The 15,277-nt window shown below is 47.5% G+C and overlaps 1 protein-coding gene across 1 annotated transcript in view; it reads left to right on the plus strand.

Annotated features, from left to right (window-relative positions):
* Nucleotides 1–14,853, plus strand: part of Srl (sarcalumenin) — a 42,505-nt gene extending 27,652 nt beyond the window's left edge. Inside the window, exons 2-6 of the mRNA XM_057776798.1 lie at nt 73–174; nt 1,627–1,722; nt 6,579–6,695; nt 7,920–8,153; nt 11,788–14,853. Coding sequence (XP_057632781.1) covers nt 73–174; nt 1,627–1,722; nt 6,579–6,695; nt 7,920–8,153; nt 11,788–12,599 — 1,361 coding nt within the window. The 3' untranslated portion in view covers nt 12,600–14,853. The remainder of the gene's footprint in view (nt 1–72; nt 175–1,626; nt 1,723–6,578; nt 6,696–7,919; nt 8,154–11,787) is intronic.
* The last annotated feature ends 424 nt before the right edge of the window (nt 14,854–15,277 follow it).

The following is a 15,277-nucleotide window of genomic DNA, read 5'->3' on the forward strand; positions in this document are numbered from 1 at the left end:
CATCTCTGTGAGGCTTACAAGTCTACTGGTTTAGCTTTGCTCTGACCCTGCACTGTTTGCTTTTCTTTCCAGAAGAGACGGAGGATGTGAGTGAAGAGGCTCCCATGAGGGACCGCTCCCACATTGAGAAAACCCTGATGCTGAATGAGGACAAGCCAGCTGACGATTACACAGGTACCCGGGGAAGGGATGGGCTGGGATTCAGGGCACCAGATCTCTGTAGTGCTGAGGCCAGAGGGGACCACAGAGAAGAGGAGAACCCCGGGCAAGGGGGGTATGTGAGGTAACTCTGTGAACAAGGCCAAGGATGGGGGACAAAGAATATAACCAAGCAGAGGGCACAGAGTCAGAACAGAGGGTGAACTCCAGAGCCATCATCTGTAGGGTACACCCCCCACCCCACCACTCCACTACCCCACCACTGTCCTGTGGAGGGAGGGTGGTTAATAAGAATCCATCTTATCTGCTTTGGTTTTTAGTTTACAAACTCTTTCATATTTATGTTTTACTTTGCCCCCACAATGAACCAAGGATTCAATGGGGGCTTGTTACCTTTTCTTGATTGATTAACTAGCCAGACACAGATTAATACAGCAATTCGCTCTTGGCACAGAGCCAGAGAACGGCAATGCAAGGACTAGAACCTTACTGGTCAGATTCTTGCTCCCCATCCTGTCCTCTTGTGCTACACACACCCCACAAAGTTCTCAGTTGCACCCTAGGTTTCTGCTCCCCCAGAACATGGGGCATGGCTGAATCCCCCAGGAAGCATTGTGCCACAGGTCTGCTGGGCACTCTAGAGAGACCTTGACAGCACAGACAGAGCACAGGCAAGAGATTCTCATCTCCCAAGGACAGAGCTTTCAGCCTAGCTTTTCTGGATGCACCATTGAAGTGAGGAAGGAAGAGAGTATTAGGTTTCGATTTAAATATTCTTGAGACAGTGTCTCATGTAGTTCAGGTTGGCCTCAAACTCCCTATAGAGGAGCAGAGGACAACCTTGAACCCCTGATCTTCCTGCTATCACTCCTTAGTAGATACTGTAGGTATGAGCTGCCACACCTGTTTTTTTTTTTTTTTTTCTTTTCTGTTTTTATGGGACATGGGATTGAACTCAGGTTTCTGTGCTTGTGCATGATAGGTAAGCACTTTACCAACTGAGCCATATACCTGCCGAAGAATAAGTCTTCTATTATTATTATTATTATTATTGAGACAATGTCCCACTATGTAACCTGATTGCTTAGAACTTTCTGTGTAGACCAAGATGCTACTGGAATCACAGAAACCCAGTCACTCTGTCTCTTGAATGCTAGGATTAAAAGTGTATAACATAGTGCTCGGCCAAGAATTAGTTTTTTGTTTTGCTTTGTTTCTTAAATACCTCAGGAGGTTTTGGAGATTGGGTAGGAAAACACTTTTTGTTGAGGATTTATGAGGGTGGGATGGGGACCAGTTCCTTCCTAAACACAATCATGTCATGATCTTAGGCTGCGATGACTCTCCTCACAGGCAGAGAGAGACTCTCTCAGGGTGTGACATGGCCCTAGAGTGAGGAGCAGTGGGGTGTGTGTGTGTGTGTGTGTGTGGCCTGCCTGACGCTCACTCCCTGCTCCTTCCTCCCAGCGGTACTGCAGCGGCTGCGGAAGATCTACCATACGTCCATCAAGCCCCTGGAGCAATCTTACAAGTACAATGAGCTGCGACAGCATGAGATCACAGGTACAAACAACATCGCGACCCTGAACTGGGCTCTGGCCCTTTACCCACGCACACCTCTCTGGTGCCCACGTAGGCTCGCGAGATGCATGTGTGGTGCGTGCTAGGACTCTAGGAGGAGTGGAGGACAGGAACCTGGGCCTCGGAAGTGGCCTTTCCTAGAGCAGTGAGCGCTCAGTACTCTAAGAGGGTGACAGGTTTCATTGTCAAGCACTTTGTCTCAGCAGTAGGCATTTTGATTTCCAGGTGTAAGGCCTGTGAGATCCCTCCTGGGCTCAAGGGCCACCAGGCCCCCTATTCACACGGGCCTCCATATCACCGTATTTCTCCTGCCTCCTTATTGCTCCTCTGGGAAGCCTCCTTTGGGCCTGGGTGATGACGGTGATGATTTTTTTGTGTATGTATATTTTTGAGACAGGGTTTCTCTGTGTAGCCCGGGCTGTCCTGGAACTGTCTCTGTAGATCAGGCTGACCTCAAACTCACAGAGATCCGCTTCCTCTGCTTCCCAAGTTCATGTGTCACCACACCTGGCTGCTGCTGTTGATTTCTGGGACAGTCTCACCATGTAGCTCATGCTGGCCTTGAACTTCGGAAGCTCCTGTCTTAGCTTATTGAGAGCTGGCTTTACACACACATTCTATTGCATCCAGCATAGGACCTAGATTCTTTTAAAACTTGGCTTTTAAAATGATAAGTAAGACATCCTTGTTTCAATTGTATTCAAATAATATAAAATAATTTATACTGAAACAAAGCCAGGCATGATGGCATATAACTACAATCCTAGATTTGGGGAGGCAGAAGCAGGAGAATTATAACATTGTGGCCAGATCAGGCTACATAGTGAGTTCTGGGCTACTACATGGGAAGACCTGTCTCCAAAACACCACACACACATACACTCATACACACATACAGACATACACTCACACACACATACACATGCCCATAGACACATAAACAGTTTCTTTCTTGATCTTCAATCTATTTAATTCCACTCCCGGAAACACCCACTCAGTTTCTTGTTATAGTGCTCAAGACTACAGGAAGTAATAGAATCTTCCAGACAATTACTCTGAATCTATGAGCATATAAATGCTGTTTTCTTCTTACATACATGGAATCATATTATACCAGCTGTGCATACATGTGTGTTTATACATATACATGTATGTGCATGCATGCATGACTCTCCATTATTCTTTATTGAAGCTTTTTGGCCCTGTCTTCTAAGAACACACCAGGCTCTGTACAACCAGTATCTAATTTCCGAGGAACAATAGGTGCTTACCTTGTTCTATCTTTAAAAAAAAAATAATGGGGCTAGTAGCTGTGAGTGGTGGCTCACACCTTTAATCCCAGAACTCAGGAGGCAGGAGGATCTCTGTTAGTTTGAGGCCAGCCTGGTCTACAGAGTGAGAGCAGGAGCTTAAAAAGTTATCCCTCCCCACACATATGGGGCTAGTGAGGCAGCTCAGCAGGCAAAGGTACTTGTCTCTAAGCCTGATGCCTTGAGTTCAGTTCCTGGACTCCACATGGTAGAAGGTGAGAATCAGCCCCTGAAAGTTGTTCTCTGATCTCGTATACACACCACACTGTGCACACTTACACACATGCAAACATCATTATGTACACATAAGATAAACTAAAAAGTGCTCCAGGACTGGGCATGGTGGCTATGCCTGGAGTTTCAGCACTGGGCAGGCTGAGGCAAGAGGATCGCTGATCATTTAAAGCCACACTGGGCTGCAGGGTGAATTCAGGCCACCCTCAGCTTTAGAGTGAGATGCTGTCTGAGAAAAATTGAAATTAAAACATTTCAAACACTAGTATAATTACTGTATGTTTTGTGCACAGATATTTACAGGGCATGCTTTAAAATACTACAATAGAGGGGCCAACAAGATGGCTCAGGGGATAAAAGCATCTTCTGCCAGCCCTGATAACCTACATGGAGGAAGGAGAGAACCAACTCCCACAACTTACCCTCTGGAACATTCCAGCTCCACAAATAAATGTTTAAAAAATTAATATGGAACACTAGAATTAAGTATTTTGATCATTGTTGCAAATTCTCCTTGAAATAGTCTAATCTGTATTCACAGAACATACCAGATAATTTGTGTTTCACCACAGTTTGCCAGTTTTGAAAGTGTTACTCATTTTTACCATGCTGAGGTACACCTCAGACTCCAGACACGCTAAGGTCCCTGTCACTGAGACTCCAGACACACTAAGGAGCCCTGTCACTGCGACTCCAGACACACTAAGGTGTCCTGTCACTGAGACTCCAAACATGCTAAGGTCCCTGTCACTCTGACTCCAGACACGCTAAGGTGCCCCATCACTGTGACTCCAGACACGCTAAGGGGTCCTGTCACTGTGACTCCAGACACGCTAAGGTGTCCTGTCACTGACACTCCAGACACGCTAAGGTGTCCTGTCACTGACACTCCAGACACGCTAAGGGTCCCTGTCACTGTGACTCCAGACACGCTAAGGAGCCCTGTCACTGTGACTCCAGACACGCTAAGGAGCCCTGTCACTGAGACTCCAGACACACTAAGGTGCCCTGTCACTCTCCTATAGCCACAGCTAATCTCACTCCTGTTTTAAAGTTTTCATAATTGTTATTTTTTTTCTTTTCAGTTCTGGGCATGGAACCCAGGGCCTTGAGCACCCTAGGCAAGTGCTCTACCGCTGAGCCATAACCACAACCCTTGTTTTAATTGTGAATGATATCACAAATCTCTCCCTGTGTTCCTTGGCAATTTCCATAATATCCTAAGGCCTATTGAGTAGCTGTGGTATCTGAGGGCATAGATAGCCCCACTTTACAGAAAGGAACCTAATGCCAGGTAGTGCTGGTTGTCCTGGCCGTGACGCTGCCGTCAGGCTGTGATTCTTCCTTTCCTCGGGAATACTCTGTTCCAGCACTTCTACCATTCTCACAAGCCTGCGAGCCAGTGGTCCTCTTCTGCTTCTCAGAGGACATGTGGACCCTGGTATGAGGTCACGGAATCTCCCAGTGGCTTTCTTTTGTCCTCTGCATTTGCCTTCTCTTCCTGCTCTGACAGCAAGAATGGCATGGCCCTCCTGGGGAAACTCCAGACTTAAAGCCTCAGTGGCCAAGAGGTTGCCAACTGCCCCAGGACTGGTTCTTAGCAAACGCCAATTGGCTCTTTTATGCCTTCCCTTTCTGGACTTGGCTTCTCGGCCCTAATCTCTTGCCAGCTTCCTGCATGACCCCTAGCCTTCAAGCTTATTACTGGTCTCCCACATATGCCCACAATGCCCCCTGCTGTGCAAAGTTGGAACAGCAGCACCCTGAAGCCCTGTCTGAGAACTCACTGGCTTTTTGAAAGTCTCTGTTACTGGACGTACCCCTATGGACCTGCTCATCTTGTCCCCAGGCTGGAGGGCCTCTCATGTTTATTTGCAGGCAGGAGGGAAGGGGCCAGGCCATGGATATGTGCTCACCACGCCCAAGACACCATCTTCCAGGACTTTATTTACCTCAGAGAAACAAAAGTCATGCATTCAAAAGACAGGCACAGAAGAGCAATCATACTATATACTGTACAGAAACGATGACCTGGGATATCTAAAATATTGATTATACACATCAAGACAGTTGGGAAAATGCCAGCAATTAGCAATGCTGCTCAGTGCAGTGGCAAAAGAGTCCAGATGCTCTGGAGGCTGAGGTAGGAGAATTACTGGATTCTTGAGCCCAGGACTTTGAGATCATCCTGGGCAATATAACATAACCTTGTCTCAAAATAAAAAAAAAAAATAGAAAAAAATCCCCTAAGATTAGTTACCTACTAGAGAGGGTGTTAGGGCCCAGACAGAGTGGACCGTTTTTACTTCAGACTTTGGAATCAAAACATTATACAGAATTACAGGAAATAAATGAAAAAGAAGTTTAAAAAGGAGGCCTGCATTTTGAGGACTATATGCAGATTCAGGAAGGCCAAAGTCTGGAGAATGTAGGTGTGCAGTAGACACCATTCAGAAAAAAACTGTGAGGAGCAGAGTCAACAATAAGACAAATCATTTCTCTGTCCAAAGGCTCTTATTCTTTATTTTGCCCCCATTTATTTTTATTTTATGTTTGCAGTAGTAGGGATTGAACCCGGGCCTCACACGTGCTATGCAAATGCTCTGCCCCTGAGCTCCCTCCAAGTCTCCATCCCTATTTTTGAAAACACTAAAGAATTCCGTTTTCTCCCAGCCGAGTAGCCTTGGTAGGGTGTGCTTCCCAGCATGGCGTCGGGGAGGACCTTGGTCTCAGCATCCAAGTATTTAAGGTTTGGTTTCAGACCCTGGAAGACTTATCGTGAACTTTGGAGCAGGATATCTGAGATTAGAATATTTGAGCTTGAGGTGGGGATTTGGGGAGCCACAGGGGAGAGGAGGGGAAACTGCAGAGCCCGGAACGTGGATGGAGCTCACTGTGCATGCCTCTTCCATGTCCTTTCTCCTCTTGTTCTTGGTCGTCTGCGGAGCAAAATTCAGTCTTTCTCAGTGTGAAGCTCCGCCCTTTGCATGACCCATTCGTCTCTAGATTTAGGCAGGAGACTGCGCCCAGCGCGAGCACTGAGCCAGTATGTATTAATCCGCTTGGCTCTTCCTTCTGGTGCAGGCAGATGTGCCAAGGATCTGGAAAAGGTCAAAAGGCTCCTGGTGTCTTTTGAGCGAATGTTCTCGTAAAGCAAGGTGCCCAGCTTGATCCACAGGGAACCTCCGAGCAGCTGGAAGACAGCGGGGATGCAGGGTGCTTTGGGGAGCAGGGCTGCTCCTACAGTAAGGACTGATGCTAGCTCACTTGCGTTTTTAACTCTTGCTGTTGTAGATGGAGAAATCACCTCCAAGCCAATGGTGCTGTTCCTGGGACCGTGGAGCGTTGGCAAATCCACCATGATAAACTACCTCCTTGGGTTAGAAGAAACTCGCTATCAGCTTTATACAGGTAAGAATGGGGGGTGGTGGTGTTTAAATTGTTAAAACAGATGAATAATCAAAGCACTTGTATGCCCTTAATAATATGAATGAAAATGACCTGCAAGGACCAGCAGTTCTTCTGCCTCCAGCAGCATTATTCATAAAAGTCCCAAAGTAGAAACAACTCCTGTCCACTGCTGGACGAAGGAATAACCAGACTGTAGCCTGTGCAGCCAGGGGAGCGCTAGCTGAGAGAGGGATGCTGCATGGCTGAGGACACGGCACAGTGGCTAAAGTGCTTGCTGTGCAAGCCTGACGATTTGAAGTCAGGTCCCTAGGATCCAAGAAAAAGGTGGAGGCCGGGAGGGGTGGCACTCGTGAGGCAGAGGCAGTTTAAGGTCAGCCTGGTCTACAAAGGCTCCAAAGTTACAGAGAAACCCTGTCTCAGAACAAAAAAAAAAAAAAAAAGGGGCCAGCTGAGTAGCACATGTGTCTGTGATTGCAGTACTTCTACAGGGAGATTGGAATAGGAGATAGGAGAACCCCTGAAAGCCTGGAGGCCGGCTAACCTGGCCTGTGCAGCAGTGGTAAGGGAGAAGAAGGTGAGAGTACCCACAGTTGTTGTCTTCCTTCTGACCTCCACCCTTGCGCCATGGCAGGTACATGCAACAGACACACACATACATGCACACATATGTGCACACACATACGAGCACACACATACACGCATGTGTGCATGCACACATGAGCACACATGCGTGCACGCACACACGCATGTGCACACAATACACACAAACACAGACAGAAAGGAATGAAGCATGCATGCTGTCAGAACACATCGGATACATCCTTGCCCCAATATGAATAAATCTTGAAAATGTGCTAAATAAAACAAGCCAGGCACAACAGCACAGATATTGTATGATTCTACTCACATGAGGTGCCACAACAGGACAAACTCAGAGGCAGAGAAAGAACAGAGGTTGCCAAGGAAGGAGAAGGGAGTTACTACCTAATGGAAACAGGAGTTTCGGTGCGGGAAGATGATAGCTGTTTTTGGAAAGTGAGGATAACTAACTGTTTGCATGATAATGTGAATATTTTAATGCTATAGGTTTAAAGATTAAAATGTAAACGTTATGATCTGTATATTTTGGCACAATCAGTCCTTTCCAAAACGTCTTCCTGTGCACACCCCTTCCAGAAGTCTGTTTCTCATTGGTTGCTTTTCCACCTCTCACCATGGATGCAGGTGCTGAACCTACCACCTCCGAGTTCACCGTCCTTATGCATGGGCCCAAGCTGAAAACCATTGAGGGCATCGTCATGGCTGCTGACAGCGCCCGATCCTTCTCACCCCTCGAAAAGTTTGGCCAGAATTTTCTGGAGAAGTTGATTGGCATTGAGGTTCCCCACAAACTTCTAGAACGAGTCACTTTTGTAGATACACCAGGCATCATTGAGAACCGCAAACAACAGGAAAGAGGTAATTTATGGGCCTGGAGGTGTGCTCAGAGGGAGAGTACTTGCCCCGAAAGCACGGGCACCTGAATTCACACCCTTACCACCTGTGTAAAAAGTGAGGCATGGCTGTGGTGGCACACACCTTTAATCCCAGCACTTGGGAGGCAGATGCAGGTGGATCTCTGTGAGTTCCAGCCCAGCCTGGACTACAGAGTGAGTTCCAGGCCAGTCAGAGCTGTTACACAGAGAAACCCTGACTCAGAAAAACCAAAAAAGTGAGGCATGGTTACCTATGCCTTCAACACCAGTGTTGCAGGGTGGGCATAGTTGGATCCCTGAATCCTGGAGCTCTGTGGCCAAGCCAGCCTAGCCAAAATGAGAGGCCTTGTCTTAAAGAAATAGGTCAGAAAGTAGTCCTCCTCCTCTCAATGTATACACACTTGTGGGCACACTCACCTTCACACACACACACACAGACACACACACACATTTCTGGACAGCAAGAGCTCTGTCTTAGGACACTGAGCAGCAGAGGGTGGCAGGCCAGCAGAGGAACAGGGTGGTTAATGTTCGAGATGAAGAGATGCTCTTCACCTCCACCCCTTCTCACTGTTGCTGTGGTAACCACTTGGGAACTCAAGTGTCATGTTCTCTGCCTCCTAAAGGGCTGCCTGAGTTTGGAAATGGTCAGTAGCTTCCTAGGGGGAGTACTGGTCTTCCCTGTAGGGTCCTGGAGATGTCCAAGCTGGGGACTAGCTGTCTTTGGGTGCCCAGTCTACCCTGAATGGTGGAAGGCCTAGACTAATTGTATCCCGGTGATTTATACTTGAATTCAGCTAACCTGGGTCTTGGGCATGGGCTTATCTCTTCTTACTCCCAACACCTGCTTTGTTGGGCCTGCTTTAGTCTAAACCTTTATTATCTAAACCCAGCCCCTGCCTGCCTCGGATGCAGGGCATTGCTATTTGGGCCTGGTAAGCATTAGGCTGTATCATAGGTCATTGGATACTGCCATGGCACAGGGCTCTCTGCACTGATGTGTCCTAACCAGGGCAGTCATAGTAAGAGGCGATCAAATGGCAAATCTCAGTTTATGGTTATGATGCATTTGGGTTATAACTGTGTAGGTGGAATTTTTTGTAGGGACTTCTGACTCCCCAATAAATGATCAGAGACTTATCATTAATTATAAATGCTCAGCTGATAGCTTAGGTTTGTTACTAACTCATAACTTAAATTAACCCATATTTCTCATCTACGCTCTACCATGTGGCAGTATCTTTTTCAGCATGGCATATTCACCCCGCTTCTTACACATCTGTCCGGTGACTTTGCTCCCTTCTTCCTTGCACCTCTCTTTGTCTGCAAGTCCCACCTCCCTTTCCTTGCCTAGCTATTGGGCAGTCAGCTTTCCATTAACCAATGAGAGGAAATCGTTTTCACAGAGTACAAAAAGATTGTTCCACAGCATAACTGAACCCTGATTTATTGGCAATAATATAATTTAGTTATGATAATCATATTAGGCCCTACTATAAATCAGATAGCTTTATATATTGGCAGCAACTCCCGTGGTGTAATGGTTAACGCTCTGGACTCTGAATCCAGCGACCTGAGTTTGTATCTCGGTGGAACCTGTTCCTTGAGGAAGAGACCTGGTCATTCGTCCTCATCAACTCAGACGATGAAACCCGATAGAAATGGGCTGCCCATGCTGCCTCAGCACTGCTGGGGGATGATTCACTTCACTTAGCTCTATACATTATTTTATTGGTTAAAAAATAAATCAGTGTTTTTGAAACTCTTTGTATTAGTCATGGTTCTTTAGAGAAACAGAACTTACAGAATGAATCTAATTATCTATCGATCTATCTATCACCTCTATATACGATAGATATTGTCATATTGCTCTCTATCTCTACATATAGATATAAAGGGGATTTATTAGAATGGATTATAAGTAACTGTTGTCTACTAACAGAAAATCCAAGAATCCAGTAGTTTTCAGTCCGCTAGGCTGGATGTCCCAGCTGGTCTCAGAATATGCTGGAATCCTGAAGAAGTTGGCTTTAATGCCAGTGAAGGCATGAACTTGGCAGTGAACTGGAGGGCAAACAGGCAAAGAGAGAAAGCTTCCTTCTTCTGTGTCCTTCTTCTGGGCTGCCAGCAGAAGGTGTGTGGTCAGATTAGAGATGGCTTTTCCCATCTCAAAAGATCAGATTAAAAGTGGGTCTCCCCACTTCAAATGATCTAATTAAGAAAAGTCCCTCACAGGTGGATCCAGCCACTCGGGTTTTAGTTCATTCCCTATGTAGTCAAGTTGACAACCAAGAGCAGCCACCGCAGTGGTGTTCCTTGTCGTCTTGTTTTGTAAATAAGAACACAGCAGGTGAGAAAAATTACTATATAGCGAGCCCCTGTGTGGCTTCAGATTTAAGCTGCGTCTTTCCTGTCTGAAGCACAGTAGTTTTTCCATCCTGTCTCTCTCCCTTATTATTTTTATTTGTTTTTGAGACAGCTCTGGCTGTTCTGGAGCTTGCTATGACAACCAGGCTGGCCTTACAGAGATCCTCTTGCTTCTGCCTCCTGAATGCTGGGACTAAATGCATGCGCCACCACATCTATCCTAACACGGTAGTCTTTAAGTTAGCTTTAGTATTACTGTTCTTTTTGTAAATTTATAGCTTATGACCTAGAATTTAAGAGCAGTCACCATCCAGCTGGTCTGTCACTAGCCCAGGTCTCGACAGACACTCAACACTCAATATATGTTTTTTCTCCTGAAATCACACATCCCCTTTCCTTCTGACTTCTGGACACTGTTCTTTCAGTATCTTTGCCATTGTCCTAGAGATCCTTTTAGACATTTGGAAAACCACCTGCTTTTTTTCTTTTAAAATTTTTATTACTTTTTAGCTGGATGATGGTGGCACACACCTTTAATCCCAGCCTTCAGGAGGCAGAGGCAGGCAAATCTGAGTTCAAGGCCAGCCTTGTCTACAGTATGAGTTCCAGGACAGCCAGGGCTATACAGAAAAACCCTGTCTCAAAAAACCATTACCAAAAATAAAATAAAACAATTGTCTTATGTGTATGGGTGTTTTACCTGCATGTATGTCTGGACCATACGCATGCCTGGTGCCCACGGAGGCCAGAAGAGGAAGTTGGCTCCTCTGAGACTCAAGTTACAGACAGCAGTGAGTAGCATGTGGGTGCTAGGGACAGAACCTGGGTCCTCAGAAAGGACAGCCAGTGCTCTTAACCAATGAGACATCCCTCTAGCTCTGATTTTTTTCTTTTTGTTGCTGCTTTTGTTTTTGAAACAGCGTCTCATTATGTGGCTCAGCCTGGACTTGAACGAAAGATCCTCCTGCCTCTGCTTCCCAGAATGATGGGATTGCAGGAGTGCACTACCACACACTGCATTAAAAAGCCCCACTTTGGACAAATACTTCACTTCACTAGGGATTCAGAAGCCACTGTAGATTAAAGCATGGGTCAGACTGTTCTTGATTAAAGGTTGACAAAAAGCAAGAGACAATACTCACTGGTCTCTAGAAATTCAGGAGATTGCCAGGGCTTGACTCGGCTCAGGGAGGTGCAAAGAGCTTTGTGTGTGTCCCACTCAGGTTGACTTCTCATTTCTGTCCCCCAAGGCTACCCCTTCAACGACGTGTGTCAGTGGTTCATCGACAGAGCCGACCTCATCTTTGTTGTCTTTGATCCCACCAAGCTGGACGTGGGTCTGGAGCTGGAGACGCTCTTCCGCCAGCTGAAGGGACGGGAGTCCCAGATAAGGATCATTCTGAACAAGGCCGACAACCTGGCCACGCAAATGCTCATGCGGGTGTACGGAGCTCTCTTCTGGAGCCTGGCCCCACTCATCAATGTCACAGAGCCTCCACGGGTTTATGTCAGCTCCTTCTGGCCACAGGACTATAAGCCCGACACCCACCGGGAGCTGTTCCTCAAAGAGGAGATCTCTCTGCTGGAAGACCTGAACCAGGTGATTGAGAACAGGCTAGAGAACAAGATTGCTTTTATTCGCCAGCACGCCATTCGTGTCCGCATCCACGCCCTTCTAGTTGACCGCTATCTACAGACTTACAAGGACAAAATGACCTTCTTCAGTGATGGGGAACTGGTTTTTAAGGACATTGTGGAAGATCCTGATAAATTCTACATTTTCAAGACCATCCTGGCAAAGACCAACGTCAGCAAGTTTGACCTTCCCAACCGTGAGGCCTACAAGGACTTCTTTGGCATCAACCCCATTTCCAATTTCAAACTCCTCTCTCAGCAGTGCTCTTACATGGGGGGTTGCTTCCTGGAGAAGATTGAACGGGCCATCACCCAGGAGCTCCCCGGCCTTCTGGGGAGCCTGGGGCTTGGGAAGAACCCAGGTGCTCCTAACTGTGACAAAACAGGTTGCGGCGAGGCCCCAAAGAATCGCTATAAGAAGCACTAGGTCATGTTCAGCCATTCTTGGGGCCCCATGGGTGAATGAGCTTGTGTCCTAACCGTCTGAGAAGTCCCGGTTTTTAGCCCTTTGAGCCATACTGGTGACAATCAGTCTGAATTGGAGATTTGGGAGTTCATTGAGGCCGGTGAATCAGGGAAGGAACAAGGGAGGAGAGTGGAAACTGTGAATTATAGTGTGCTTGTCTTATTGCTTCAGTTAGAAGGCCTGACACAGGCTAGTCAGGCTTCCCTTGTTTTTCCTGGGTCATGTCTTGGAGGGACAGAGAGCAGCTAACTCCTAATGAATACTAAGATAATGAGGGTCGAATAAGCAAAACTCAGTTGAAGTTTCCCAAGCAACAGAGGTTCTCAGGTCAGTGTCAACTCCTTTCACACAAATCTTCTGTCCGTTCCCTGTCTCTCCTCAGCTCCCTCCTAAGTTTGGGTAGATTTCCAGCAGTGGACAGTCTCTTGAGTCTGATCTTCATGAACTTGGAACCCAGCCTTGGAATCTTCTTCCTGTCTTCCCAATGGGTAGGGCATCCAGGACACTAAAAGTTTTCAGATTAGTGTTGGCCGGCCTCTCCAGGTATCATTTCATTGATGTCTCAGTTGGAGAGCTCAGCTCAGTTGGCCCCAGAAGGAGGATGACTGGGTGACGAACTCAAGTACTTCCTCCTGGAAGTGACTTACATGAATGTACTGGAAGGGCTCAGGGCTTAGTTGGTTTGCAGTGTGTCTTTGTCTGTTGCATGTCTTGGAAAACTCAGATCACAAAGGTGTTGATTTCAGAAAGGACATGGGGACCTTGCTCCTGGTCCTTGGAGGTTTCTCTGGCAGTCCCCTCTCCCAAGTTTCAGGGGAAACTGTTTCTACATCTTCTTTGTGGGAGCACTTGACAGAGGACATGTCTCTTCTGGTTCCCAGAAGTGTGGCTTCTCCTTCCCCTTCTCCATTCCCTGATGCACCAATATTTCCCTCAGAGAAATTCCCTAGACTCAGAACTAGCCCCAGCCCTGTGGTATTGGTGGCAGACAAGGCCTGAGGTTCAGGTCCAACCTGAACTTCTGCAGATGCCCACTGAGTGCAGTCAGGACTGTCACACACCAGTGAGTGTGCATTTGTGTGTCCACTGTACAAGAGAGAGCTAGGACAGTGACAGACTCGAGGGCACAGAGAGAGGACCCCTGAGAGTCTTGCATGGCAGACATACGCTGCCACCTTGGAGCGCATGGGGGCATGAAGCCTTGGGAGGATGAAGAGCTTTTGGATAGAGCAGGTCAGGTGAAGGTCAGACTGTCTTGAGGGCTTCCTTTGAGCACAGCTGGCTGCGTTTTTTTTTGGGAGCAAGCTGTCTTTGCTTTTGCCTTGACTTTGAGGCATGAGTTGGGATCCACCAGTACCAGTGAGTCATCTGGAGCAGAAGGAAAGTGGGAAGGAAGGTGGAGCCAGAGCTCTTCCTTCTGAGCATCAGGTAGGGAGTAGAAGTAGATGGGTATGTGGTAGGGCTACATAGAGAACTTCAGTTTAGGAGTTCACGACTTTGAGCATTTAGTCTGGCACCAGCTAGGAGGGAAGGGAGCTGTTGCCTTGGCTTCTCACAAGTCACACGCCCCAAAGCTGCCAGGACACTGTTCCTTCCATAGGGTCATGCATAGAGCCTGGTGGCTCGGGCAGATGAGCTGCAGTCTACCTTTTCCCGTTAAAATACACATCCAAGCCCAAAGCTCCTCTCATTTCTCCAGCACTTATTCTCTGGAGAGACTGTTTCTCCCGCCTTTCCCCTTCACGCTCCTCATGCCTGAGGGCTTTGTGTAGCAACTCTGCTTTCTCTCAGTGCAGTCGGGGGAGCTGTCCTATCTGTCAGGGCCTGCATGCTTGGTGGGGAGCAGGTGGGACGAGGCAAACACAGTCATCCAGAATTGGTGTTGGGGGAGGGGCACTTTATCGGGGTCACTGTCCTTCTGGGTTTTCCTCCATCTTTTTCTTCTTTGTCTCCATTCTGCTCCTCTCCTCACTGCCTGCGTCCACCCAATTCACTTTCCTCTCCTGCCCATGGGCTGCTGATGAGCCAGCACAGGGGTTAGCACCCATCTTTGCCCAGCTCTGCAGAGATGGATTCTGAGTAGGATTCTGACTCCAGGAGATTCCTGAGCGGAATATCCGTGTAGGTGCTGGGACAGTGGCTGACCTTTCCTGTCTTCTTTCCATCCTGGCTTCGTCAGGGAGGGCGTCTCAATAAAGTTCCAATCTCTCTTCAACACCTTGTCCCTCTTGATTGTGTCCAGCCAGGTGAATCTCTTAGCTTCCTTTTACCCAGCAGAGTATACTCATTTTCAAGTTTCTGGGGGATAGCTTGGAAATTTATAAACGTCTGCCCTTGTTTTGCATGCGTGCCAGCACCTCTTTTGGTGGTTTCTCCAGCACCGAGCCTCCCTGGTGCGGAAGATAACTCATTCACAGCCGGCAGTGAAGACGTCCAAGGCCCACTGCTGTATGGCGGGAAACACAAAGAACCTTTTCCCCTGCAGCACCTCAGTTCACTATTTCCGACACCCAGAGTAGTGTCCCGTTTGAAAAGGGATCACTAGAGGTTTCCATCCCCAGGTCCTTCACAGAGCAGCTCAGATAGTGATAGCAGTAGGTGCGTTTCCTCTACCTGACAGCTACCTCATGATCTCTATG

The sequence above is a fragment of the Chionomys nivalis genome, chromosome 7, assembly GCF_950005125.1.
Source record: "Chionomys nivalis chromosome 7, mChiNiv1.1, whole genome shotgun sequence".
NCBI lineage: Eukaryota > Metazoa > Chordata > Mammalia > Rodentia > Cricetidae > Chionomys > Chionomys nivalis.